Below are 27,432 nucleotides of genomic sequence, written 5' to 3' on the forward strand. Positions count from 1 at the left end.
TACCATGCTGGGTCATGATTAATAATTGATATGTAATAAAGCAAATGCAATAAAGATGAAACATTTAAAAACATGGGAATTACTAATGTTTGTCTGCATTTGTTTGCCCTCGGTAAGGTTCTGTACACAATTACTGCAATGGGAGCAGAAACTGAGAGCGTGGTTTTAATATTAATGACTTCTAAATATTAGCTAAGGGCTGCACCATTTTTATGATCGTGATCTTACAAAGACAGAGAGAGAGAAACAGGGAAGGTTAGTGTGTGAACTGTATGTGTAAATACTGCACATCTGCGCGCCTCCAGGCAGAGTTATGTGTGTGTGTGGATATATTTGCACGCCTGTCAACATCTGGAGCCGACTCTAGCTATATTTGTACACCTGTGTTTTCGTAAACACGGAGAAAAGCAAACATAATAACACAAGAGAAAAGCAAAGTACAGTATAAGCTCTATTCCCACCAGATAAATACATACTTAGGGAGTAAATACCAACTCAATATCCGTCCGCTCCTGGGAGGCAAATGTTTTCAAACTAATTCCGGCGCAGTTCACAGAATCGGATTACTTACGTGAGAAAGAAATATTACTATTCTAGAGGCGTTTAAAGTTTTTCCTTTCCCCACGTACATGAAAATGCATACAGCTCTGTTCCTGTGGGACTGGATTCATCAAAAGCAACGCCGCCTGCAGACCGTGATTAACATTTTCTGATCGTTATTCTTCAAAGTTTTAGACCAATGCTTCTTCTCGGTTTTTTGCCTGCAGGGGAAGTCTAGCTGTACACATTTACTCTACTTTTCCTGGACTTTGATGTCTTAAGCGAGGGAAATCTGGAATGCAGGAAACAGACCAAAAAAAACCTGCTAAAACTTTTTTTAAAGTTTCATCACAGACTTGGTGGAGGTTTGATTTTGTCTCTGAAAATGATTTCAAAGTGTATGTGACGACAAAGAACATATTTATTTTGTTCAAACTTTGATGGCAACTGAATAGAAATATCAAAAAGCGCTTTAAACTTAGTTTTCATCAGAACGTTTCTGTGTTTTCAGTAGTTGTATTTGAAACTACTTTTCATGGTATCTTTCTGAAGTACCTAATGATTCTCTGTTAAAACCATGTCATTGTGAGGTCATATACTGCCCTCTGCTGTTAATATTCATTGAACAGCCTTAGAATGGGTAGTATTTCTTCCTTATTGAATTGCACTGCAGTAATGATATCTGAGAAACTCTACGGAGGAAGCAACCAAAGCTAGATCAGTGATCCTGCTAATGCTACCGGGGATTTACTCTGATTGGGTTTTCTAGTTGAAATAGGATTTTAGTGGTTGTTTCTGTTTTTGGACTGTCACGTCCGCCAGGTCGCTAGTTTATAAAAATAAGAATAGACATCAACTTTTATTAAGCCTGAGAGAAAATCAGTTTTTCTCTCTGTTATTTTACTATTAAAGGGGAGCAGTTGAGGGTTCGGTGCCTTGCTCTACTCTTTTACTGCAGTGAGAGTTGCCAAAGAAATTCCGTTGTACTTGGTATGATGACAATAAAGACATATTCTTCTCTAGGACACCTCAGGAGTACCAAGACTCAAACTGGCACTTCTCCAGCTACAAGTTCTCACTCAGTATTTCAGGACCCTTTGGTCCATTTCAGACATAAACCATTCGAAAATATGACTTGAATAATACAAAAATATGACTGAGGTTGGAACGTTTTTCCTTGGTTTGTTTATTTATTTATTTATAATGACCATAGAACTTTTCCCCTTAAATCAGTGTCCTTTCACATGAATGTCTCGGCCAGGTAATGACTATTTCAAATAACTTGTGTATTGCCCTCAGGCTGAAAAGAGTGATTACTGTTTCTGATGGGCTCACATTATTTTGACAATTTTGGCAAAACTGTAGTTGTTTAAAATTCAACAAATCCGTCTGTCTACACAAACAACTCTTCTGTTTTTGTTGTTCTCCCTCCTGATTGTGCGTGTTCTCAACAAGCAGGTGAACGTTTGACAGGAAATGCAACTCTCCTTCTCTGAGGTGTTCGTAAAAGACAAGAGAAAAACTAACATGTATGTGAATTAAAATAAACCACAAAAAGATGACAAAAGCAATCTCACACTTCCACAAAAACGTGATAAAAGCTCACGGTAATTGGGAGTCAATTAACAGCTTCTGTGTCGAGACCCGTCTGGATAAAAACTTGTTATGCAAATTTGTTTTAACACACTCAACTTCATTTGGCAGTGTATGTAAAAAGCCAGCATCTTATACGTGCAAATTGGACCAATGACACAAATCCTGTTGTGCCTGTATGATAAAAAGTTTCTATTAGCTCATGTTAGTGCTGCATGTCCAGAGTAGACGTCTTGAAAGAAGTGTCTGCTGAGAGAGTGTTAATGTATGTGTGTGTTCCTAACATAATTCTCACTTCGGGGACATTTCATTTATTTCTGTGTTTTTCACATTTACATGTGTCTAATGATGTGTTCATGCATGTGCGCATTTACCAACCTGACAGTGAGGGTGTGGATTTGAACAGCCCATCATAGCTCCTTTATTCTCAAAGATCTAAAAAAATATAAAGATAAGAGAAATTCAGAGTTTAGGCAAAGCAAGTCAAAACAACTACAAATATGGAAAGGAGAGCATTTTCAATAACAGGGGTAATACAAAAATAATAATAATTAAAGCTGCAAGCAGCGTTGAGCGGGTCTTCGACGCTCCGCAGGCTGTTGTCCGCACGTAGACGTGTCACATAGGTGTCTCGAGTACTCGGCCGTTGGCAAACGTGGGAAGTTTCAGGCCGATCGGAAAACGTACATGGAAGTTACAGCAGTATCATAAACATTGTGTTTGATGGCGAGAGATATGTCGCCATGGCAACGGCATTTGATGACACCCCATAATATGCCTAGATGTGTTGAGGGCTGCATCCTTATCAAACCTGTGAAGTTTTGGGCCGTTGGGAGCATGTTAACTGGAGTTATGAGAAAACCGTGTTTCATGGCGAGCATTGTGTTACCATGGCAACAGCATTTGACGAAATCTCAAAACCGACACATGTCTTTAGGGCTGGACCGTTAGCACACATGTGAAGTTAAGAATATGTTGGCATATTGAAAAGCACACCAGGACTTTTGAACAGAGCAAATCCTCTGCTGATGGAGACAGGGAGCACGGTGCTGTCCTTGGTGCTGAACTTTAGTTAACACTGTTGCAACTTCCCTGCGGCCATGCATGCATTTATCTGTTAAAGAAGACTTTTTAGGGATCCTAAGATTCAGTGGCTTGCCCTGAAAACACTCAGTTTTAGATTTCAGAAAGGAATTTTGACTTGCAGTTATGTAAGAAAAATTACAATAAGCTACCATCATCTATCACCATCAGAGGTGGGTCAGAAATATCAACATGAGGTATTTCTAGAGCCATATTGGGTTGGTTTGTAAGAATGTCAACTCTTCCAGACACCAGTTGTAATGGTGTGCAGACTCCCTTACCCTAACCCTGGCCATATGCTGAAATAAACCCCAAAAATAAATCCTAGTCTTATTATCCTACACACATTTAATAATACAGTTAAAAAAGTTAATGTTAACCAAATAAATTGGAAAGAAGTCCTTCAGAGCATTAAGGTTGGAAGTTAAAATATGATCTACGGAGCAACCAGATATTTTAAGAAATAGAAATCGATTTAGTTTGGGATTTTGCTTTACTTGATAGTGAAAATAGTTTTTATTCATGCTTTTACAACTCTATAGTGTGTCAATTCCACAGTCATGGCTTATGGGAGCCATGTGTAGAGTAGTATTTGGTGCAATTGGACACAATGAACAAAACAAACCCGGATTTTTCTGAATTCAGTTAGAATATCAACCTTTATACTTTATACAATGTCTTTTTTTTAAAATGTATTTAACCTTTATTTAACCAGATAAAAAGCATTGAGATAAAATCTCATTTACAATGCTGACCTGGCCAAGAAGGCAGCAGCGTTACACATTTTTACACACAACACAGACATATAAAATACAGAGAACACAACCAAATAAACACAAAAGCGAAAAGCAGTCACAACATTGTGCACATTTGGGACGGTAAGAAAGGTACACTACTTATTACTGCAAGAGCAGCTGGTGGTAAGGACCTCAGACAACTTCAATTTAAAACAGGCTATTGGGACAAGTGCCCTCAGTTTGAGGCGTGATTGAAGGTCATTCCAAGACCAAGGACCGTAATGAAAAAGACTCCTTTTCCCAGCCTCAGTACCTGGACCCGTATCCAGGCACTGGATCTGAGGTTGTAAGAGTCACAAACTGGGGCAAATCTGGCACATATGTACAGTGGAAGCTTTCCTAAAATGGCTTTATACATTAATAAAAACCAATGCTGCATCCTACGCATAGTAAGTGAGGACCATCCATTGAGGCTATACAGTTTGCAATGATGAGTCCTATAGGGTGCATTTGATATATAACGCAGTGCAGCATGGTAGAGTGGGTCGAGTTTGGCCAAAACAGTGGGACAGGCAAATCTATAATGGTATCACCGTAGTCCAGCTGGGACAGGAATAAGCCAGAGACCAACCTCTAGATCATATTTGATCGACATCCCTTTTCTTCCTGCAGCTGAATGAATGTGTACGTTTACCCAGAGGCATCATTAAAGTTTGATCCAATCCAACACACGACATATTAAAAAGAAAAATGGAATGATCCGAGGTGCTGGAGCGCGGGGTGAAAAGTTTACAGGGATCAATAGTGTGTTAATATGAGTGTGTGTGTGTGTGTGTGTGTGTGTGTGTGTGTGTGTGTGTGTGTGTGTGTGTGTGTGTGTGTGTGTGTGTGTGTGTGTGTGTGTGTGTGTGTGTGTGTGTGTGTGTGTGTGTGTGTGTGTGTGTGTGTGTGTCTTACCTGAACCCAGGGGTACGTGGCGCCTAGTTCCTCAACGAGCTCTGCCCACTTGTCAATCACCTTGACAACCTCTTGCTTTTTCATGAGAGGGAGGGTGACGTCAGACCAGGGGTGGAAACACATGACCTTACTGAAGAAAGACGTGAAGAAGAAAGAGAGGGTGGCAGAAGAGATGTTACACGGGGGAAAGTTAATAACCCACATCCTCCGCAGAAAAAAAATTAACCTAGGACAAATAACATCCTAAACTGTCATCTTTATAATATATTTTATTTTATTTTTTCTACAGCGCTTTTTTTCTTGAACCCAAAGACGCTTTACATTTGGGAGGGAGGGTAGACAAACAAAACAAAAACAAAGCCAAAACAAAACAGAAAAGCAGTCAGGAGGAAGTTGATTGAGAGGGGGGGGGGCTTATGGATACAGAGTTGAAGAGGTGGGTTTTGAGGCGGGACTGGAACAGGGTGAGGGACTCAGACTCACGGAGGTATTGGGGGAGGGAGTTCCAGAGCTTCGGGGCTGCCACAGATTATACATATTACAAATACCAATTCCTGTCATGATCTTAGTTTTGGTTTCCGGTTTTATTTTGAAATGCCTTTTCTTCTTGTGAGTTTTGTCTTCGTTGTTCTTATTATGGTTAATCGGTGATAATAGTGCTGCTGCAGACTTTCCTGGGATTTTCATACACAACATTGAAAAAGCGAGATTTGATCTACTGTATTTAGGACTGGGCTGGTTATTAATAATACAATTATAATCTGTAAGATTGTTTTTCTATATGTTTGCCACCCATGCTGCTGGGAGTATTAGAGCTCTGCCCAGATACCACTTGTGCTACGAGATGTATTCATGATGAGATAGTAGCATCACAAAGGGAGATTTAATGGGCAATGTATGAATTTGAAAGATAATAATAGAAGGACGCTTGATTTTAGACATTTTGATTTGTCCGTGGTCAGATTTAAAGCCAGAGCGTCTAGTTTATATGGTCTGAGCTTTCATCATGATATCAATTGATATATGGACATTTTGTGCTGAATTCTGTACAAAAGAAAGTGAGACAGGCTATCTGGAGGAAACATAGCTTCTTGGTGTAATTATGTCTTACTTTGTACAGAGTTTAGAGGTATGTGTATTTGATTCATGTGTGTGTGTGTGTGTGTGTGCGTGTGCGTGTGCGTGTGTGTGTGTGTGTGTGTGTGTGTGTGTGTGTGTGTGTGTGTGTGTGTGTGTGTGTGTTTGCTCTTAGCCTTACCTACAGCACCCAGGGGGAACCAGCTCTACTGTCAGATAAATGAGATGTCTATCAACAGAGCTGATCAATAATTGAACACGACTTTGAATGTTATGCTCAGAGCAAAACTGAATGGTGGTATTCATAAATTGTTAATGAGTATCACAGGAGCTGCTAGCACTCTAATATAAAGTGTGTTTGTTTGTGTGTAGGTGTTAGGACTACCAACAGTTAATTAAAGTACATACAAAAATGTTGCACTGGCATTGGATTCATTTGATGTAAATAAATGGATACAAACATAATCCTTAGACACGAGACTAAACATGCCCTGTTTTATTAAATGTTCTGGGTAGAAGAATATCTTGAAATATAATGTCATTACATAATGCCTCTACTGTGACATGTCTCTGTGTTTTATGTTCAAAAAGCTCTTTATTCTTCTCATTCTGCCTGTGCTGCAGCACCTCTTTTCACCCTCTGTCTGAAACCAGAGCCCAGTCTGCTCTGATTGGTTAGCTGGCCGGCTCTGTTGTGATTAGTCAACTGCTTAGAGATGCCCCGCCCCTTGTCAAGACACCCAAATTAATGTCCAGCTGAGGATAATGCTTGAAAATATTTATAATCATTTTAAGTGTAACAACTGACTTACACTGCCCCTATTTGTTGTATAATAGTCACTTAAGGACTTTACTAGGCCTGGAAAAGCAAGTGTTAATCTTTTTCCACCAGATTTAGCATCATTTTGCTGAGACTGACAGCATGACCGAGAAGGGGAGATACGATAAATCATCAGGAATATTTCTCACCTCTTCCCTCACCCCATCTCTCTTTTGTCTCCCATGACCCAAATCCCATTTGCTCTAATTGGTTGTTGATGTAGCTGCCGGGCAAAAAATGGTAGTCAAGCTTCATCTCTTTTGACAGTGTGGACCACAAGCAAGAACAACTGTACTGAACAAGCGAACAACCACTCCCTACATCATGAAAAGAAAAAGACTCAAACAGAAGGAACCTGCGAGGAAGAAAAACACCCTGAGACGTACAACTCAATAAAAAGACGGGGCAACAAGTCGATCAATGCTGTTTCTCTGCCAGCAGAAATGACTGACAGCCGCTACATCAGACAACATTTAAACACATGTTTGAGATATTGAGTGACGACTTAGGGGGCATTAATATTCCATCGACAGAAAATGTTTAATGCAAAAATGGCACAAAATCCAGTTTAAGCCTCTTAACCCTTAAAGGTTTTTTGTATCCTGAGGGATAGTCATTTGACAGGCTGTGTCCATGTGAAAAATGGGTGTAATAATAGTGTAAATAAAATGTAATATGGTGTAATATCAGTGTTGCATGGGTGTAATATTGGCCTAATAACAGTGTTACATAGGTGAAATAACAGTGGGTATAATATGGGTATAATACGGGTAACAGTGGTGTATACTGAAATAGGGGTGTATTAATGTGTAATGTGGGTAAATTAACCACATACTATGGGTATATAATGGATTTGATAACAGATTATTTAAATGTGATTGCCCATTTAAGGGTTGTAATATATACTTTTTCTCTGTTTTACATCATATTGAACTGAATGTCTTTGGGTTTTGGAATGACAACACTAAACATTTAAAGACTGGTAAAAGTCCCCTGCTATTTTTGTTTACATTTCTTAAATGTATTTTATGTGGTGGGTACAAAGGAATGTGGGTAACATTGACATTAGACATTTTCCCCTATTTTCGGATTTTATAGACCCTGTTTAATCAATAAAACATTATGAAAAATGTTTAAGGGTTAGGCATCATGACAAGGACATGTCTTTGATATGATTTGAATATGGAACATTAGAATTTGAATCAAATCCTCTTTTCATTTAAATGTGCTTGACACTTATTGATCCATGGCAAAGCGGGAGCCAAGCTTTAATAAAAAAACTTTAAAGCAAATATTTGTTTGTAATTGTACACTTCTTTGTTTTGTAAATCTCAGTGAGCACCAGCAAAAGATACGTGTCTACTTCTAATAAAACATCCCCATCTGCTGGCGTCCCGGAGGAACACACACTTATTAATATACTGTGTGTATGTGGACGGTGTGGATTTGTAATTGTGCTTTGCATAGTTCAAAATATCACGAACACAAGTGGCATGCAGTGTGTTGATCACAAAAAGCCTCTTCTCTTAATAGCTGATTATGCAGATTCGCAGCAGTGAATGGAGGTTGCCTCAGCATGACCGCTCTGATTGCACTGCTCAGCTCCGATTTAATTAGTCATACATTTGAATGTATCATCATTTTTTAGAAGGAACGTTGATTAAGATGCATCCTTGAGTTAATTCTAACCACATGCTAATTTCAATTACTTATTGTTTAATATTCATCTCACTGGTTTGTTGGTAAGGTACAATATAAAACATACATTTCGACATTATTTTAATACAATATAATTTGTTTAGAACAAGATTATTAATTCAGTCCTTTTATATGCCTCACTTAATAAAGAATAGTGTCCATCATTCCAAATAATAACATTTAACAGCCATTGTACACAATACAAAAAGCATCACAGTGTGACGGCAGACATTGACTAATCCTGCATTGTGTGACATGGAGCTTTGTTCTTACCAGACACCCCTGGCAGCCTTAGATTGGAAGAGTGGATGTTGATCTGAACCTGAAAAAGTTGTTTCAAAATATAATAAGGTATTACTCTTTCAACAAGTACTTGTTAAAATACATACAGTAAGTGCATTGATCCATCTGAACATATTCACCCTGATTGAACCGTCTACTGTGCCGTGAAATTATCTCAAATTTGAAATGTTTTGTTTCTAAGATGTAGGTGAAGTAATTCGACTGCTTGATTTTGGCGTCCTGTTTCTGATGGGTTTGTGATTTGTTATACAATTGTGGTCTGTATTTAATCCAACATTGCAGCATTGGTTGTTCCCAGACAGACAGGGTGGAGACTCTACTGAGTGCACTTTTTTAGTCTGAGATCAAATCAGTAATTTAACTGCATCAGAAATTACATTTACCAGGGTCAGGAGCATCTGGCTGTAGAGCAGGGAAGTCATTTTCAAAAAGAAAAGTGCTGTCGTAGTCAGGATTTACCTAGAGAGAAACAGACAGACACAGGGGTATCACAAAATAGGAGACAATATTATATAATTGGCATTTGTTCATTTACCTCAAGTGCCAGGATATGTATCCAAAATGACATGTTTGTATATATAAATGACATTGATTTATTCAAAGTAGCTACCTGGTCTTACCTCTCCATTTGCACGTGTGTTCCCGGGACAGAGTGGGTTGCTGGGGTCATGTCTGGGTACGTGTTCCTCAGAAGGTTTTTCTACCTGACCTGCCCAGGGTCTCTTCATACGGTGGGCCGACACCAGGACCCAGGTGTCCCGCAGAGGATTATAACGCAGGTGCTGGTGCTCTGCAGGGTTTCGGAAAGATAAAACAAGAGTATGTAATCACACAGAGAGCTAGTTTGAGGGCAAAAAGGTGACCAAAAGCAAAGTCCAATCATGTGCATGTTATCCACCTGATAATTGGAAACAGCTGATCACTATTTTTCCTTGTCAATGATTTGGCCCTTTCTTGAAGAATAGGGCAGTAAGACTAAACATGTGAAAGATATGTTGCCTTTTAGTTATAACACACAAACAACACATCCAAAAACCTCCAAACATAGTTGATTATGGTAAAGTCATGGATTATAGGGAGCATTGTGTGCTGTTGCTGCAGCCTACAGCAGTAAAAACAGCAGGAACTCAAGTCACGAGACTACACAGCTGGCTCGGTGCAATAAGCATTCTGTCAATTCAGGAAAACAGGCCTGACTGAGTGGTTTGACAGTAATATAGATTTCATGCACCATACACGTTACTTTACCATGGAAATTCAATATGACTGAATTCCAATGTAAATGTGTTAATTTAATGCTTCATCTAGTAGGCTATCGGCAACAACAGCTTCCGGGAAGAAAGTATCGTAAGACATTTTTTGAATGACAAGAACGTCCTAGTAAATTAGACTTGTAAATGTGTTGTTATAATAGGTCGACATTATTTGATGAATGGCTCTTGTAATGTAATCAACAGATCTGCAGCTATCATATCCTGGATGAATGAAATTAGCCCTTATCTCATAAAAGTTCCGTACCTTTAGGATCAAAACTGACTTCTTTATTGTCGCTCATGTCTTTCGGTGCAGTTTGAGAACTGTCACCTCTCCAGGTATGGAGTCACTGAACCATAAACTCCTTCTTTAACTTTGTTGAACAGCTAGCTACTTGTCCACAACACTCATCTGCCCGCTTCCTGTCTATCGACATGGGAAACAATCTGGCTGCTTGGGATAAATTGACGTTTGAAGACAAACTTTTAAAAGGAAAAAAAGGGCAAAAACGACAATATTATTCATACAAAAAACGGAAAGGTTTGAATTCAATACAAACTATACGAATATATTTGAATTCGTAGCTTTTTTTGTGTAAGCAAACGAAATAAATACAAAACTACTTAAAGGGGGTTTTTCATTTCACTGGCAACCCTGAAGTTGCTGACGCCTAAGTGACGAACTCGTCCCCTGATTGGCTGAGCAGCCAATTCCCTCCCCAACTGACCGGGAAGAAGCTATCAGTTGGTCTCCACCGTCTCACGCCTCCTCGCCTTATGGCGTGTTTGAAACAACCTTTCTGCCTCTGTCTACACGTGTAGTCAACGCTGCTGCTGTTGTGTGTGTCTGTTTTCTTTTAGTTTCAACCATGCCTATAGTTAAAACGTGTTTAAAATTGTTCCTGTTCGGCGCAGTGACCGTCATGACCGTGCTGCTGCTGCGGCACTGGATGGCCACCAAGCAGTACGTTTTCAACAAAGAAGACGTAGCCAAAATAGCCAAACAGTACGCAGGTTAGTTTGGTATTGAGGAGTGTTATAGCTACATAAATTCAAAACTAACCTGCTGTTCAGCCAAATGCAGTCTAAAGTAGAAATACGCGATTTAAATAGCCCAAATAACATATAATTAACAGTATATGTGTGTATTCTTAGGACAGGACCATGAGCAGGCCTTCTCCAAAGTGGTGGTGGAGCTCAGGAAGAGGTACACACACATTGTTTTTTAATCATAAATGTATAATATACTTACTGTCATGTAAGCATTTGTAGCTGCAACTGATAAGAAACCCCTCTCATTGAAGCATTAACTATCAGGGTGTTTATTTGTAAGTGAAAACAAAGTTTAATTGACTCATATTCAGTCAGTTGAAATGTCATTAGATTCATGTTTGTCTTTAAAGCTATATGGTGGTAGAGCTGTTACAATTCAACTAAACTTGGTTATTTACTCTGCTTTGTAGACAGGGCTGCATCTGATGTTGTGGAGTTATACAATATTTTAAACACAATTATTTCAAGTAGTTGTGTAGCATTTTATTTAAAACAGCTAATAAAGTGTACCTGAACTAGGTACCCTGGCCACATCCTGCCAGACGAGGACCTGCAGTGGATCTTTGTGAACGCTGGTGGCTGGATGGGCTCCATGTGTCTGCTTCACGCCTCGCTCACTGAGTACCTGCTGCTGTTTGGCACTGCAGTGGACACAGGAGGACACTCAGGTGAGGAGTGAAGGGGGTTAAAGTCTGCAATCATAAACTTAAATGATACACACATTATATTATTACCTGCAGCCTTATCTTTTGTACTGAGGACACCGTAAAGGATTTATGTAGAAAAAGAAAACGTAATATGCAGCATATATCCTACACTTTTATTACATAAAGACTGTACTTGGGTAGTCTTTTTCCTAGTGATGTGTACACTCTATGTTTGTGTTCCTTCGTTTTTTGGAATCAATCTGTCAATAACCAATGGAAATGTGACTCCATGTCTGCTATCTCTCCTGCTGTCAGGTCGTTACTGGGCTGAGATTTCTGACACTATCATATCCGGCACCTTCAGACAGTGGAAAGAGGGGACAACCAAGAGTGAAATATACTACCCCGGTAATACCATGACATATTTTACCAATACATTTCATGTTTTAGTATTTGTGATTTCCTTATTGACCTAAATGTAAGATGTAAAAATGTTATCTGAATGTGAAAATGTTGTTGTCATTTCCTCGTCCCTTACTTCCAGATGTTCTTCTCCACAGGTGACACCATCGTCCACAGTGTAGGACAGGCGACATCCGTCCAGTGGAGCGGCGGAACGTGGATGGTGGAGTACGGCCAAGGTTTCATCCCCTCCACGCTGGGATTCGCTCTGGCGGACACCCTGTTCAGCACCCAGGACTTCCTCACCATGTTCTACACCGTACGCGTCTATGTCAAGTGTCTGCTGCTCGAGGCCGGGACGCTACTCACAGAAACGGGGGTTTTCTGAGGCACGGTGGTGAATTGGACAGTAACATTTCAAAAGGTTTGCCTTGTCATCACATCCGTCCCCTTAACCACTATCAGTCTAGCATCAGGGAAACTCCATGCTAGATTATTCACGTTTAAATATTTCTACCTGGAAGTGTAGTATCTAAATTTGCAAAAAGTACCGGTTCTACATTCAAGTTCTCGCCCCTCGTTAAGGTTATCCAAAATACAGCGTTTGATTCCTTTTTTCCCTACTCTACACAACATCTGAGAGCTCAAACATAGTCAGTGAAGTCTTCAGTGATTTGTTTTTTAAAATCTGGCTTAAAGAATGGAGACCTAAAGACCTTTATTTACAAGTAGGTTGCCAAATCATTATTCTGGGAATAAACAGATAACACTTGTAACTGGCAATTGAGTATACACTCACTAGCAAACAATCACTTAAGAAAAAGGATTCAGCTGTGATAAATACTGGGACCAAGGAATCACTTTAAAAACAGATATGCTTAATTTGGCTTGAAACTAACTTAAATACATGATTCAAAGCCAAAGCACTCTATTTTCTTACTAAATACCATTTCATATTTATAAGCGTGTAAATTGTCACCATAAAAAGTCTAATTTCACAAAGATAAACGTCAATAAGCGTGTTTGCTGCAAAGAATACATTTGATAGTTGGCTCTAAATCTCTCATTGACAATCAATTATCCGTTAATAATATGTGTTTAATGTGGTGAAGTAAACTGCCTGGATGATGTGTGTGCAATGGCCTATTTTTTGGCTCCGTATGAGTCATAGTCAGGTTCATTTCAACTCAGCAGTGCTTTAAAGATTACACATGCTCTGTCATGGTGTGTGAGATCTACTCCAGAGCTACTGTGCAGCACCTCAGTGCAATGCTCTTCTCACAACCCCACTTTTTTCTGTCTTTTCTCTTTCACCTTGGTAGAGAGCTATTTTTGAGAAATATAGGAGCCATTTCAAATATGTGTGCGATTCTTATTTGGCTTGGCAAACAAACAAAAAAAATGGGTCCCTATATTGCTTTTTCCTGAAGTTTGTTATATACGTTTTTGTGGTCAAGTACGTTTACATGAGTTTGCTACAGCCGCTCTTCATTGTGTGGGACTTTGCACTAGCCCTATTGGGCAAAACACTATACACAGGCACTTGGAATTGTACTTTACAAGCAAATAATATCCAACATCTCCCGGTTAATACCTTTTCAGCTGCAACATACAACATATAAGGTTTTTTGGGAGTAAACATACTTTATAACTATCTAAACTGTAGTTATTTGGTTTCCACACAGCAGCATCAGTAGCAGCGTGGTCTCATGGATGGATGGCAAAACAAAAACATTATCACTGTACTTTAAATGTTGATGTTTGGGAGTACAATATACGGTAAAGGGAAATATGGAAACTGACAGTGCCAGAAGAAATAAATGTTTTTCGAAGTTAAATAATGCAAGCCTGTTTTATTTCTTATTAACACACACATCTGAAATCTTGGAAGAACTCAACTGCACTGAGTAATCCATCACAGCTCCTGCAAAACCAACATCATGGGCATTTTTGGGTGGTAAACACAAGCTGAGTGAAATCACAAAACTGACCTTATATACTCCAGAGAGTTGATACAAATCTGGATGAGGTTAGGGAGTGAGTAGGTGGAGGGATGCTGCGTGAACAGATGGTGGTATTCCAAATAACAGGCCAGCAGAACAGAGCAGAGACACATCCGTCCTCATCTCCGTCTGCAAATGCCAAGAGGATGCAGACAACCTGATTTGTTGTCATCAGATCCATGAGAGAGGGCCAGGTGATGATGATAGAAGTGTGGGTGTGGGTGTATGTGGTGTTTTTAACAGGTGTGTGTGTGTTTATATTATACTATAGTGTGTCCAATCTGCGATGTTCATCCTCCCTGAAATATATATCCATCTGTGTGTGTTGCCATATTATCCCAGATATAGATTTAATGTCAGCCTAACAAACTAGCCTGACCCGCTGCCCTCCTTCTCTTCAAGCCCTTTAAAGGAGATGTATTCAGAATCGAAGACGGGCGACGCAGCTGAAATACCAGGGTGCCGGGCAGCGGTTGCCCCTTAATGGGATAGACGACGGCCTCTTTGACTAATCGCTTGTTGTCTTCCAGGCTAATGTCCTCGTAACACATGTCAGGGCAATGCAAATAGATGTCTTTTAGGAGGTGAACACAGACACAGAGAGTGAGGGATGCATGCAGAAAATATAACAAACTGGATAAACGATTCCAAAAAGAAAATGAGTGTCACAAAACCTCCATTAGGCTTGCATAAATAGGTGTGCTAAAACACAACATGAAGCAAACAGAGGACCTTCATTATTACATAGCTCCAATGTACTCACAGGCAAGCTCTTCCCTGCCCTCTAGTGAACATGTTCAGTATCACACAATTGGATTTCTTTGGATAGAAATATTTGTACATCTCAGTATAGACATTCCATGACCCTTAATCAAGGCTCAAGTTATTTATTTTCAACTGATGCCAATATTTGTGATTAGAATGAATCATTACACTATGTCACTATTGACATAATAGTACATTTTCTTAGTAATAACCTCTTAAACAGAGGTCCACTTAGGCCTACTGGCTTTCCAAGAGTTGCCAAACCAATCCTTTCACTTGTACAGCTTTGTAATTAATTAGGCATTTAGAAAGCTATTTAATTTATTAATCAAATGTTTTTTTAAGAAACAATGCATATTTCCAAGTCGGCTACCTCTCCTCTTTCTGATAATACACTAAAGCTTAATTAAACTATTACATAATTGTATTGTCATTGTTTCAGTATTTGGTGTACAGGGGGATACTACACCTGAGAGTACGGTGGCCCCTAGGGACAATACCCAGACCCCCACACTAACACTGAACAGACTTCAGAATACAAGTGTGGGCCAACAACAGCTTACTAATCATAACGTCTTCTCACTAAACTTCCAGAAACAAGATGGAGCTTTCATATCAATCTATGAAGGTTGCACACCAAACCCGGGAAGCGGTGAGTGAATAAGGGGTTTTCTTATTTGTGTTTTTCTATCAGGGTAGACGAACTGCTTGTAAGCTAAACACTTTAAGCTAACTTCACTAGCAACTGAGACACTTTGGAGAGGGGCGTTTAACGTTAGTTTATACTGCTTATGGCCAAATTAAATTACTATTCAAAACATGGCCAGGTCGTCGTTGAACTGTGACAGTTAGCGTAACAATTAGCTGTTAGCAGTTGAGCTAATCAGGATAGCTAGTTTTGCACGCATCCAGACCTACCATTAATCACCAGCGTCTACAGGTTGCCTAGATACCAGTCAGGTGTTTGTCATTAGTGGCGATTTGTCGCCCTCTACTGCGATTTTGTATGTCCGCATCCGAGTATACCCCCCGTTACAATGCTCTACACATGTGTAAAGTAGCAGGGAGTACAAGTGTAATCAAATATAGTTATCAAGATCACCACTAGTCTTTTTTTTCGCGGGTGACATTCCAACTTGTCAAACGCAGGTGTGATTCATCAGTATAAATAATAAAAAAACGACAGTAAAGTGCTACCAGACAGGAAATCCCCCTGTGACAAAAATCACATTTTAGCTGTTTTGACTTCATGGTCCTTGCAGTATGCATTTAGAACCGACCCCCCTCTTCTTTTCTACTATCAATCCATGGATCCATTACTATTCATATAGTTTAATATCATCAATTGCAAAATTGCCTTACGGGACCAGACTGTGCAGCATACAAGGAAAACTCCCCAAAACAGGGGAACAACTAAACTAAACATGTCTATGTGAAAGACCCAAGAGAACACTTAGTATTGGTTTTTCATGTCTAAACAAAACCACACATTGAACCAAACTTTAAATTATTTTTGTTGACATGAATGCAGCAGTTGTGTTTGAGGAGCTGAGTGTGTTCTGTGTTGCTGTCCAACAGGACGAGCTGAGGACTGAGACCAGGAGGAAGAATCTCCTGATCCTCATTTACCACCACCTGCTGGGGCAAGGGTCAGTATACCTCCACAGTGGTGCTGCTAACACATATACAGTATGTGTGCAGTCGCATGTCGAAACCTTTCAACATTCAGAGGCTTGTCTGTACTATAGTTTCTTAATGGGCCTTGATATGCTTTTTAAGGGTTTCCCTTTCCTGTAGTGTGTTACTGTTTATTGTATATTGTGCATGTAAATGGTCTGCAAAGGCTAAAATCCCAACGTTCCTTTTTGTCCTGCTATTAATGACATGTGATGTTGCAAAGAGCAGACTTACAAATTGCCAAAGGAAAAAGACTAGAAAGTGCTTGCATTTAAGGATTCATTACAATGACTGATATATGCCACTGATTTAGCAGGTATGTGTGAAATAGCAATTGATATGATCCGTGGTAACAAGTGTACAGAAGACCATGTATTGGTGTGTGTGTGTGTATAAACTGAAAATGTCTGACTTTTCTGGTGGCGATACAAGCAGTTCATCAAATAAAAGCACCTTATACTAAATCACGTGAGTCTTCCCAGACATAGTTGACCTCGATTGTGTTTTTCTAAGGTTCTTGCGTGTGTGTGTGTGACATCCTGTGTGTGTCCGTTCCCCAGCTACGTGTCTGCAGCGGTGGCCTTGGACCAGGAGACTAATGGAGGTGTGAGGAGGTTCGAGGTCTGCGACAACATCGATCTGGAGATGGTGCTGATGGAGTACGAGAGTTATCACTATGTCAAGTTCCAGAAGTATCCCAAACTTATCAGAAGAACCGCGGAACTAGGTATACCACCTCCGCTAAAACAATCTCATGCTCAATGTGATACAAACATTCTAAATGACACTGTACTTGTTAGATCTTAATTAGAGCTAATTCATATTTCTTTTCTTTTTATGCCAAGGTGAAAACAGAAATATAAGAAGTGGTGGAGTGAAGAAGTGAGTTCTCCCTCTTATAGACGACCTTTCTTTTAGTAATCAATAAGGATGTTATAGTCATACACTGTCCATACATGCTGATATTATGAGCAAAATAATACAAACAACAATAAAACATTGTAATTATTGATTGGAAAATACATTCGATTAACTTGACTATGATGTTGAATGAGGTCTGGTCTGCTTCAAAGTGCAATGATGATCAACTCTGCCAGTTATTATTGAATTCTTCCCCTGAAACATGTTTTTATTCTGTGTCGATCAGGAGTCCCTGTTCAGCTGTGAAGCCCCTTCCCAAAATCATCCCCTCCCAGAGCCCGCAGCCTGCAGTCGGGGCCAGGAGGCCAGCTGCTGGTTCTCAAACAAATGTAAAACATCAAAAACACAACAGTCATGATCAGAATATGGATTTGAAGTGTGATGATCTGAACTTCTGATGGCTGTGTTTCCAGGAGACCGGCTCTTCTGTTCCTCCAGAGTCCTCAGAGTTCGGTCTCAATGTCTCCTCCATCAGAAACGGACCAGCTGGGGAGGCGGCTACCAACAGGAAGGTACTAGAAAAACATGGTTTTTATATATGGATAAAGTGGATTTACGTTGTTTTATGACACATTGTATTTGAATAACCTTTTGTACATAAGGTTGTATTGATGAGTCTCTATAAAACTAGCTAAGAAGGACCTTTTGTATTTTGGGGTCGACATGAATAGCAAACAATGCAAATTCCCTCATGTAAACAAATGACACATTGACTCATAAATATCTACACACCGTTTTATAGAAATGTGAAACTTAATCACTAATGTGAGTTATTTCTTTCATTACTTTGTACTTTGTAATGAGTTTAAGTCTTTTCTCAGGGCCAGATGACTGAAGGCAAAGTGTCAACCCAAGGAACGGGCAGTGACTTAGACCACATGGTAATTATAAAACAATTTCAGTGTATTTGTGAAGACATTTGAATGGCACACAATTCATGTTAACAATCCAACTCAAAAGCTACTCATAGGACTACCCAGTGCTTCTCAAAGTCAGTGGTCCGCGGACCACTGGTGGTCCGTGAGCGCCCCCTAGTGGTCCGTGAGTATATTGGTAAAATTTCATATTTGAAATAAATAAATTTATTTAAGTTTTTCGCACTCTCGTGGGAATATCTCCGCAATGGAACGAGCTTAAGTTTCACTTTCGATTGCATGATATAGCCCAGATAAGCACCTTCATCACACATGTTGCCACTTGTTTGTACAATTTTCAGGCGATTTGTAAACAACGATGTGTTTTTGGATATTTGTGGAGTTAGGTGGTCCGCGAGTGTTTTTTTATTGGTTAAGTGGTCCTTGGTATGAAAAAGTTTGAGAAACACTGGACTACACTAACATTGATATATCAACTTAATGCTGTGCCACAGGAGCGGCTGCTGAAGCCCCTCAGTGGCTTGTCTGGGATGAGCGGTGAGATGAGAGAACTCGCTGCCATCATCAGCGGGGTAATAAATACACACACACTCACACTATATTGAAAGCTCTGACAAACATGGCAAACATTCTCCATACACGTAAAAAAGAAGCTTATTTTATCTTAAGTTGTGGCTCATTCTTGTGAAAATATATACTTTAGAAAGTTTAGATGTTACCAAATATGTCCACCAGTGGGCAGTGAAGTGCTCTGTTGGGGTTAAATTGATCTGCTGTATTAATGAAGGCCCAGGTTCTATCTATTTCCCTTATCACCCTAAAAGGACACCAATTTACTCCTAATCTCACCAGGATGTTGATGTCCACATGCATCCCTCATGCTGTGTCTCTGTGTGTGTGTTCACCCCCTAAAGGACATCTATCTGCACAGCCCCAACGTGCGCTGGGAGGACATCATCGGCCTGGAGGACGCAAAGCGATTAGTCAAAGAGGCCGTCGTCTATCCCATTAAGGTGCAACCGCTGCCCGGCAATGCTGGTATTTCAGCTGCGATCGCCCGTCTTCGATTCTGAATACATCTCCTTTAAAGGGCTTGAGGAGAAGGAGGGCAGCGGGTCAGGCTAGTTTGTTAGGCTGACATTAAATCTATATCTGGGATAATGTAGTAACCCACACAGATGGATGGACAGGGAGGCAGGAACACGCACATGTAGAATTCATACACACCGTCGCATTCACACAATTCTGCCGCTGCCTACAGACATTGCACATACAAATATAACATGGCACACACACGTGGAAAATACACACGCTTCTATCATCATCACCTCATGGATCTGATGACAACAAATCAGGTTGTCTGCATCCTCTTGGCATTTACAGACAGAGATGAGGACGGATGTGTCTCTGCTCTGTTCTGCTGGCCTCTGTTATTGAATAATACCGCACTTCCACCTTCCCACAATCCCCCATTTCTGTACCATTATTATTCATCCTCTGGGGTATAAGGTCAGTTTTGTGATCTGCCTCTGTTTGCCACCTCACATTCAGACTAATGTGTGCTGTGTGATATTTGCAGCACTGCCTCAGCTATACTTCAAGCAATACAGTTTGTCCTCTTTGCACACAGCTCAGCTTCTTATTGGTCTGCGAGAAGACGATGTTCCCAGCTCTAATATATTTTAATTTAGAAATGATTGTGATTTTTTAAAGGTTTGTCTGTGCTGTAGTTTTATATTTCACTCCCCTCTCTCTTTACAGTACCCCCAGCTGTTCACAGGCATCCTGTCTCCATGGAAGGGCTTGCTGCTCTACGGCCCCCCAGGTAAGATCTCCTCTGCTGTAAACCCACGTCACGTGTGCTTTGGCCAACATTAAAGGTCTCCTATCATGCAAAAGGCACTTTTTGATGTCTTTTATACATAAATATGTGTCCCCGGTGTGCCAGGGAACTCACAAAGTGTCAGAAAACAGAACCCTCTCTCTTTTCCTCCGTACCCACATCTCTAAAACGGGGGTACAACGGAGCGGATCCAGATTTGCTTCCGATATGACGTAATATTGGAAATGTGGGCTGGCTTTACGCCCGCAGGCCCTATCAGAAACGTCACCATCCATCACAAACACTGTGTTTTGGAAGTAATATGGGTCTTTATTTACATTAGCAAGCATCGCTAACACTTAAAAAAGCATTTGAGCTCCATACTGTTTCAGAAATAATCTGTGATGTGGCTTTGAACATGATATAGCGTTTAATCACGGCAGAATTTAGCTGAGTATCTGGGTAAAATTCTCTTTTTCTTTTTTTTTTCACACTTTTTTCTTTTTAAAGCTACGGACCCAGAATCAGCACTTCTCTAACAGGGCTGAAAAAGAGGGGTATGAGGCCTACAAATAGTATAATAGGAGACCTTTAAATAATGTCTTCCTAACATTGTGACCATGTGACTCACATTGGCAGGTACAGGTAAGACTCTGCTGGCCAAGGCCGTGGCTACAGAGTGTAAGACCACCTTCTTCAACATCTCCGCCTCCAGCATCGTCAGCAAGTGGAGAGGAGACTCTGAGAAACTGGTCCGGGTAGGTGACTGCTCCACACATACAGCAGTTCAAATATATTAAAACATGTTTGAGTGTTACGTACATTGTCGGTTTTGATTTGTGGTAACATATGTATCTGCATATGTGCAGGTTCTGTTTGAGCTGGCCAGGTACCACGCCCCGTCCACCATCTTCCTGGATGAGCTGGAGTCAGTGATGAGTCAGAGAGGAGCCAACATGGGGTGAGCTCAGCCACTAAGTGAGGAAAATATTTTTTGAAAAGTCAGTCCTGGGGCCTCATTTATAATGCCTTGCGTAGGATTCACGTGGGAAGGTTGCTTACGTAGGACAACAAAAGAAAATACGCACAGACATTTTCCGATTCATAAAACACTGCGTACCGGCGTAGGACTTGCGTGCGGCACGTCCTACGCCGGTTTCCCTTTTATAAATCACAATCAACTCGAAATGCGGCGCAGCTTTTGCGGGCTTCACGTAACGCCCATATTTGCCTATAAATAGTCAAAGACACGCCCCGTATTAATACTCATTTTGACTGACTGCATGAAGAAGATCGCAGGAAATGATGACAGAACAGCTAAAAACGACATTTCACACCGTGTCAGATTTCGGTTCTTTTGGGAAGGTGGAGACAAATCACATTGTTTGGTGGATGCAGTTTGAACCAGAGTAGCAGCATGGAGGTCGGATCGTCACCAAAATAAATAAATAAGTGGTCCGAAAAAAGTTAATGACAAAATACAGATAACCTTCCTCAGGCAGTGTGTTTGTGCCAGGGACAGGAGACCCCCGCATGATGAGAAACTGTAAGAAAGTATCGGGGGATCATTTGGTGGTTTGTGTTCTAGCTGTCAATCAGCTGTGTGCAGCGTCTCCACTGCAGCCTGTGCATCTCAACCCCCTCGCAGCAACTCTATCCACCACTTAAATGAAATAAAACTAATGTGTTGAGTTACATCAGCTGCCAAATCTACCAAACATATGGTGTTCTTAGTTTCCATACCTCCTGTGTTTTATGAGCGACTTATCAAGTCTTAGCAAACGGCATAAAACACGATTAAACGTGATAGTATATAAAACCATGCTCGTATCTACAACCTATAGAAATGCAAAACGACGTCAGTTTAGACGTAATTCTGTCCTCCTGCTTACCGCATCATTTATGAGAAAACATTTCATAACATTAACACAACATATTCGAGGTGGTTTTAAATAACATATCCGTATTTATTTATTTCTCCAAGTTACGTTTTTGTGTGCACTGAGGAGTCTCAAACAGGCGTTTGTTTAATCATTTTAAGATTGGCTTTAATCAATGTTTGAAAATGAATTCTTCATATATGATAAATGAGAGGTAACATTTTATTTATGGTATTATTTCCACATATTTCTCTCCATTCTTCCTTCTGCCAACGGTGTCGCAGTTTCTCGTCTCTCCCGTTGTTGTGCTTAGTGCGTACGCATGGGTTAGAGTTTGCGTGGAGGACATTTTCCCGTCAAGTTTGTTTTTTCAAAGATCATTCATTTTCAATAATGAGCAATAAATATAAATAAACACACATTTAGTAAAATAGCTCTCAATCATCATGTCTGGTATTTGTATCCAAGCAAGAGAACTGAAATGAGCATTTCAGTTCAGCATTTAATTAGTACTAATCAAAGAAAAACAGTTGACAGATCACTGTAAGATAACTAAGTGGTTTACCTATAGTTGAATCATTTCACAATAAAGCGCGGTGAATATAACTGGTGTGACAGACTGATGTGTTTCCAGGGGAGAGCACGAGGGGAGTCGCAGGATGAAGACGGAGCTGCTGGTGCAGATGGACGGCCTGGCCCGGTCAGAGGACCTCGTGTTTGTTCTGGCTGCCTCCAACCTGCCCTGGTAACACCTCAACATGAACCCCCCCCCCCCCCCTCATACTGTACGGTCAGACCTCAGTGGTCATCTTTATTTTATCTTTCCTAACGATGGTGACAGGATTTTATGTGCGTTTGTGTTCCTTCGGATGTGGGAAAATCAATCAATCAATCAATGTTTATTTATATAGCCCAATATCACAAATGTTACATTTGTCTCAGTGGACTTCACAGTTTGTACAGAATATCAGTATGACAATACAACACCCTCTGTCCTTAGACATCGTACAAGGAAAAACTTCCGGAGAAAACCCACAGTTTAAAGGGAAAAAATGGGAGAAACCTCAGGGAGAGCAACAGAGGAGGGATCCCTCTCCCAGGACGGACAGACGTGCAATAGATGCCGTGTGTAAATTGAAAAGATAATACATTTGCAACATAGGTAGTCCAAATGTTTGGAAATGCATGTGTGTATAATAGGAAGATGAATCCATGAGGATATCTATCCAGGACTTATGATCCAGGACCACAGCCACGACTCAAGATCCAGGGCTCGCGATCCAGGACACAGGAGCGCAGGATCATCCATGACTCCGGATCCCGGCGTATATACCAAAAAAGAAAGACGTTTGGGGAAGCTGGGTTAATCGGAACATGAGAGTACACAGGTATAGACAGAGAGAAGTAAGAAGTAAGATGTCCCCCGACAAACTAAGCCTATATCAGCTAAACTAGGTGCTGAATCTAATCAGCCCTAACTATAAGCCTTATCAAAAAGGAAGGTCTTAAGCGCACTCTTAAAAACGGATAGGGTGTCTGTCGCCCGAACACAAACTGGAAGCTGATTCCACAAATGTGGAGCTTGATAACAAAAGGCTCTGGCTTCCATTGTACTTTTAGAGACTCTAGGAACAACCAACAACCCTGCATTCTTGGAACGCAATGCCCTAGTAGGACAGTAGGGTATAATGAGTTATTTAAGGTAAGATGGCGCCTGCCCATTAAGGGCTTTGTAGGCGAGAAGAAGAATTTTTAATTCTATCCTGTGTTCTATAGGGAGCCAGTGTAAGGCAGCCAGAACAGGAGTAATGTGGTCCCTTTTCCTAACTCTGGTTAGTACACGAGTTGCAGCATTTTGAATCAGCTGAAGCGACTTGACTGACTTCTTGGTACACTCTGATAATAAGGAGTTACAATAATCCAGCCTTGAAGTAACAAATGCATGGACTAGTTTCTCTGCATCGTTTTGAGGCAAGATATGCCTGATTTTTGCAATGTTACGTAGATGGACGTAGGCGGTCCTTGAAATTGATTTTATGTGGCCGTTAAAGGATAAATCCTGATCAAATATAACACCAAGATTCCTTACAGTCTCACTGGAGGCCAAATTAATGCCATCCATAGTTAGTATATCTTTAGATAATTTGTTTCGTAGATTCTTCGGGCCAAGTACAATAACTTATAAAAAATGTAAGGTCATTCACGTTTTTAAGTCCTTGAGGCAGTCTTGAATTTTATTTAGATGATTAATTTCATCAGGCTTGATTGATAAATATAGTTGAGTATCAATCAGCATAACAATGAAAGTTTACAGAATGATTCCTTATAATATTGCCTAACGGAAGCATATATAATGTGAACAAAATAGGTCCGAGCACTGAGCCCTGTGGCACTCCATGGCTAACTTTGGTTTGCGTGGAAGATTCATCGTTGACACGTACAAACTGAGAGCGTTCAGATAGATAGGACCTAACTCAGCCTAAAGCAGTTCCCTTTATGCCAACTAAGTGCTCTAGTCTTTGCAATAGGATATTATGGTCGATACTATCAAATGCAGCACTGAGATCGAGCAAAACAAGAATAGAGACAAGTCCCTTGTCTGAGGCTATTAGAATGTCATTTGTGACTTTAACCAGAGCTGTCTCTGTGCTAGCAGACAAAGAAAAGCAGACAAACACAAACAATTATACTTTATTTTCTCTTTATTTTAAAAAAAACAACTCAATTATTTGTTGCGTTTAGGGATTTCATCAAAGAAAAGAACATTTCTAGTAAGCTAAAATGCATTAATACGTATTATTTACGTTAATTGTAACAAAACAACATGGCTTTTTCTAATAAATATATATTAAATGTTAAAAATATAATTATTATTTTATTGTTCTTTTTTTCTATGAGTCATTCAAAGAGAATGGTGGTTGAATTAGCTTTGTAAAAAAAATAATTAACTTTATATTGCATTAATTATTAGGAATTATTTTTGAATATTCACTTTCATTGTGATTCCACTCTCAATAAAAATGTTTAAAGATATTCCTCAGGATATTTGGACTAGAGCTGAACAAGACACAGACATCTGTCCACAGTCTCCTAACCCTCTCTTCTCTCAGGGAGCTGGACCACGCCATGCTGCGGAGGTTAGAGAAGAGGATTCTGGTTGGTCTGCCCTCCTCGCCAGCTCGCCAAGCCATGATCTCTCATTGGCTGCCTCCTCTCAGCTGCACAGGAGGGGTGGAGCTACGCACTGAGCTGGACTATGAGACTCTGGCCAAGGTGTGTGACAGGGAGAATAATGTAACAAGCATTTATATTTTGTTTGTCTTTCTTAAATACAGTATTGATCTTATTGGAATGCATTATACGAAAACAAATTGTCATGTTTTGTGAATATACAGCACTATCAAAATCCGGTGCATCTCAGAATCCCAACCAGAATGCTTTATATATTCCAGGGAGGATATTAGGCTTTGTTACAGTTACCTAATTTAACGATAAAATATAAAAATAAATTAGCAAATATTTAAATAAACATAAAAAGTTGCAGTAAAAATCTGCAATATACAGTTAAAATAAAATACAATAAGAATATTTATATTGACATAGATCTTAATTATCAGCCAGCCTTATGTCTCTGTGTGTCTGTTTGTGATTCAGGGGATGGAGGGTTACTCTGGCTCTGATGTGAAGCTGGTGTGTAAGGAGGCCGCCATGAGACCAGTGCGCAAGATCTTTGATGCTCTGGAGTCACATCAGGACGGTAGGGAAACACACACACACTAACACACACACACGTACAACAACATACAGCTACATGAGGAGACGTCCCCTCACAGCAGCAGTGTTTCTCTGTCCCTGATTTAAACTATGTAGCCTCACTGTGATTATCCCTTACAGGAGGCAGCAACATGCCAGTCATCCAGCTGGAAACCGTGACAACAGCTGACTTCCTGGAGGTCCTCACACACACCAAACCCTCGGCCCGAAACCTGATGGACAGATACACGGCCTGGGACAGAGAGTACAAGTCTGTCTGACACACAAACACTTTAATACTAACATTCCAGCATTTCCAACAGATTGTTGACTGTAACAAACTGACCTGTTGCTGTAAGGCTTAGTGGGAGCCGTGGCATGACAGTGCACTTATTCACACACACATTGCACATCCTTATACTAACAGTAAATAGCCTCACCAGAATATCATTATTTAATCAGTTTAACAAGATTTTTACTAACTTATTGTTTTCATAAGCTGTAACTTCTATTGGTCGCTACCATCAGTCAATAAAAATACTCCCACAACTCGAAGGTCTTAGCCGTCGTGTTTTTCCTCTTAAATTCCATATACGGTAGTATTCCATAATATATTTTCTCTTTGACATTCCTATGCACTTTTTAATGTTTTTGTTAAGCATTCATTCATTCTGATCGTTACTTTTGAAAGTATTTAGTATTTATTTTGAAGCATCTTCAGATTACATTTATATAACATGCTAGACCTTTCTTTTGTGCATATTTTCGACATGCTCATGTCGTTTTTTTTCCTGATATCTTTGACATCCTAAACCGTGTTTTTTTGCAGATGAAACAGCAAATCATATAATAATCGCACAGTCTGACAGGTCACTCTATATCTATACAACATTACCACTGCCACTTCTTACGTAGCAGCCTTTTTATTTCATCTATACAAAGAACACGAACACTGTGAAATAATAACACATATTTATTGTGGATATCTTTTTTATTCCAACTTAAATGTACACTTTGACATAATGACAAACATCAGTTAATGAGGCAACAGATGGTGAGTATTGAGTCAATGCATACTTTACTTTTAAGGATTATTCCCTTAAGAAAGTAGTCTACAACAGTGAAATAGACATGTTGCTGAGTGAAATCGTTCAATAAACATCTTTAGAGCTAGAGTGTTTTTTTGTACAAAAAGGAGCTGTTGTTACTGCTGTTTTATAGCAGGTTCTTCAGGATGTGTGCCACAGCCATAGGCCACAGCTTCTGGGAAACTGTCACATGTCAGGTGGGGGAGGGGGGGGGTTGATTTTATCCTCATCTCCTTCTCTGTATTTACCTAAGACAGAAATTGGAATGCTATTAATGACAAACCTACAGAGGACGTAAAGTCTTTCTAGAGATGCAGAGACAGGATGTGGTTCTGGTGACACTTTTGACACCCTTTTATTTTTTGTTCATGTAAAAATAAATACACTGCTCTGAAGCAAATGTAAGTGAAACCCACCTCAGGCCCACCGGATAGCAGATGTGTTCTGCCCATAGGTTCTGCCTCACACACAAAAGAAAACATAAC

At 40.0% G+C, this 27,432-nt stretch overlaps 3 protein-coding genes across 4 annotated transcripts in view; 2 read left to right on the forward strand and 1 right to left on the reverse strand.

Annotated features, from left to right (window-relative positions):
* The window catches only part of galt (galactose-1-phosphate uridylyltransferase), a 32,757-nt gene extending 22,273 nt beyond the window's left edge, over positions 1–10,484 (reverse strand). Inside the window, exons 1-6 of one of the 2 annotated variants that reach the window (XM_034240586.1) lie at positions 10,327–10,484; positions 9,429–9,598; positions 9,192–9,267; positions 8,779–8,827; positions 4,911–5,040; positions 2,512–2,568 (exon numbers count right to left, since the gene is read on the reverse strand). In XM_034240586.1, the coding sequence (XP_034096477.1) occupies positions 2,512–2,568; positions 4,911–5,040; positions 8,779–8,827; positions 9,192–9,267; positions 9,429–9,598; positions 10,327–10,363 (519 nt within the window). In that variant the 5' untranslated portion in view covers positions 10,364–10,484. Of the gene's footprint in view, positions 1–2,511; positions 2,569–4,910; positions 5,041–8,778; positions 8,828–9,185; positions 9,268–9,428; positions 9,599–10,326 lie in introns of both variants that reach the window. The other variant, XM_034240585.1, reaches the window with a different exon arrangement.
* Positions 10,485–10,778: 294 nt separating this feature from the next.
* sigmar1 (sigma non-opioid intracellular receptor 1) lies at positions 10,779–14,001 on the forward strand. Its single transcript, XM_034240575.1, has 5 exons — positions 10,779–11,075; positions 11,217–11,268; positions 11,634–11,782; positions 12,077–12,169; positions 12,322–14,001. The coding sequence occupies exons 1-5, from the start codon at positions 10,931–10,933 to the stop codon at positions 12,549–12,551; spliced, it is 669 nt and encodes a 222-aa protein (XP_034096466.1). The 5' UTR covers positions 10,779–10,930; the 3' UTR covers positions 12,552–14,001.
* Positions 14,002–15,437: 1,436 nt separating this feature from the next.
* katnal2 (katanin p60 subunit A-like 2) lies at positions 15,438–26,409 on the forward strand. The gene is made up of 16 exons (XM_034240578.1): positions 15,438–15,583; positions 16,510–16,580; positions 17,169–17,335; positions 17,454–17,490; positions 17,756–17,858; positions 17,943–18,041; positions 18,351–18,410; positions 18,899–18,976; positions 19,319–19,417; positions 20,166–20,229; positions 20,866–20,984; positions 21,096–21,187; positions 22,741–22,851; positions 25,217–25,379; positions 25,761–25,863; positions 26,001–26,409. Exons 1-16 carry the CDS (start codon positions 15,533–15,535, stop codon positions 26,138–26,140), a joined length of 1,557 nt encoding a protein of 518 aa, XP_034096469.1. The 5' UTR covers positions 15,438–15,532; the 3' UTR covers positions 26,141–26,409.
* Positions 26,410–27,432: the final 1,023 nt, after the last annotated feature.

Source organism: Gymnodraco acuticeps, unplaced genomic scaffold (genome assembly GCF_902827175.1).
Source record: "Gymnodraco acuticeps unplaced genomic scaffold, fGymAcu1.1, whole genome shotgun sequence".
NCBI lineage: Eukaryota > Metazoa > Chordata > Actinopteri > Perciformes > Bathydraconidae > Gymnodraco > Gymnodraco acuticeps.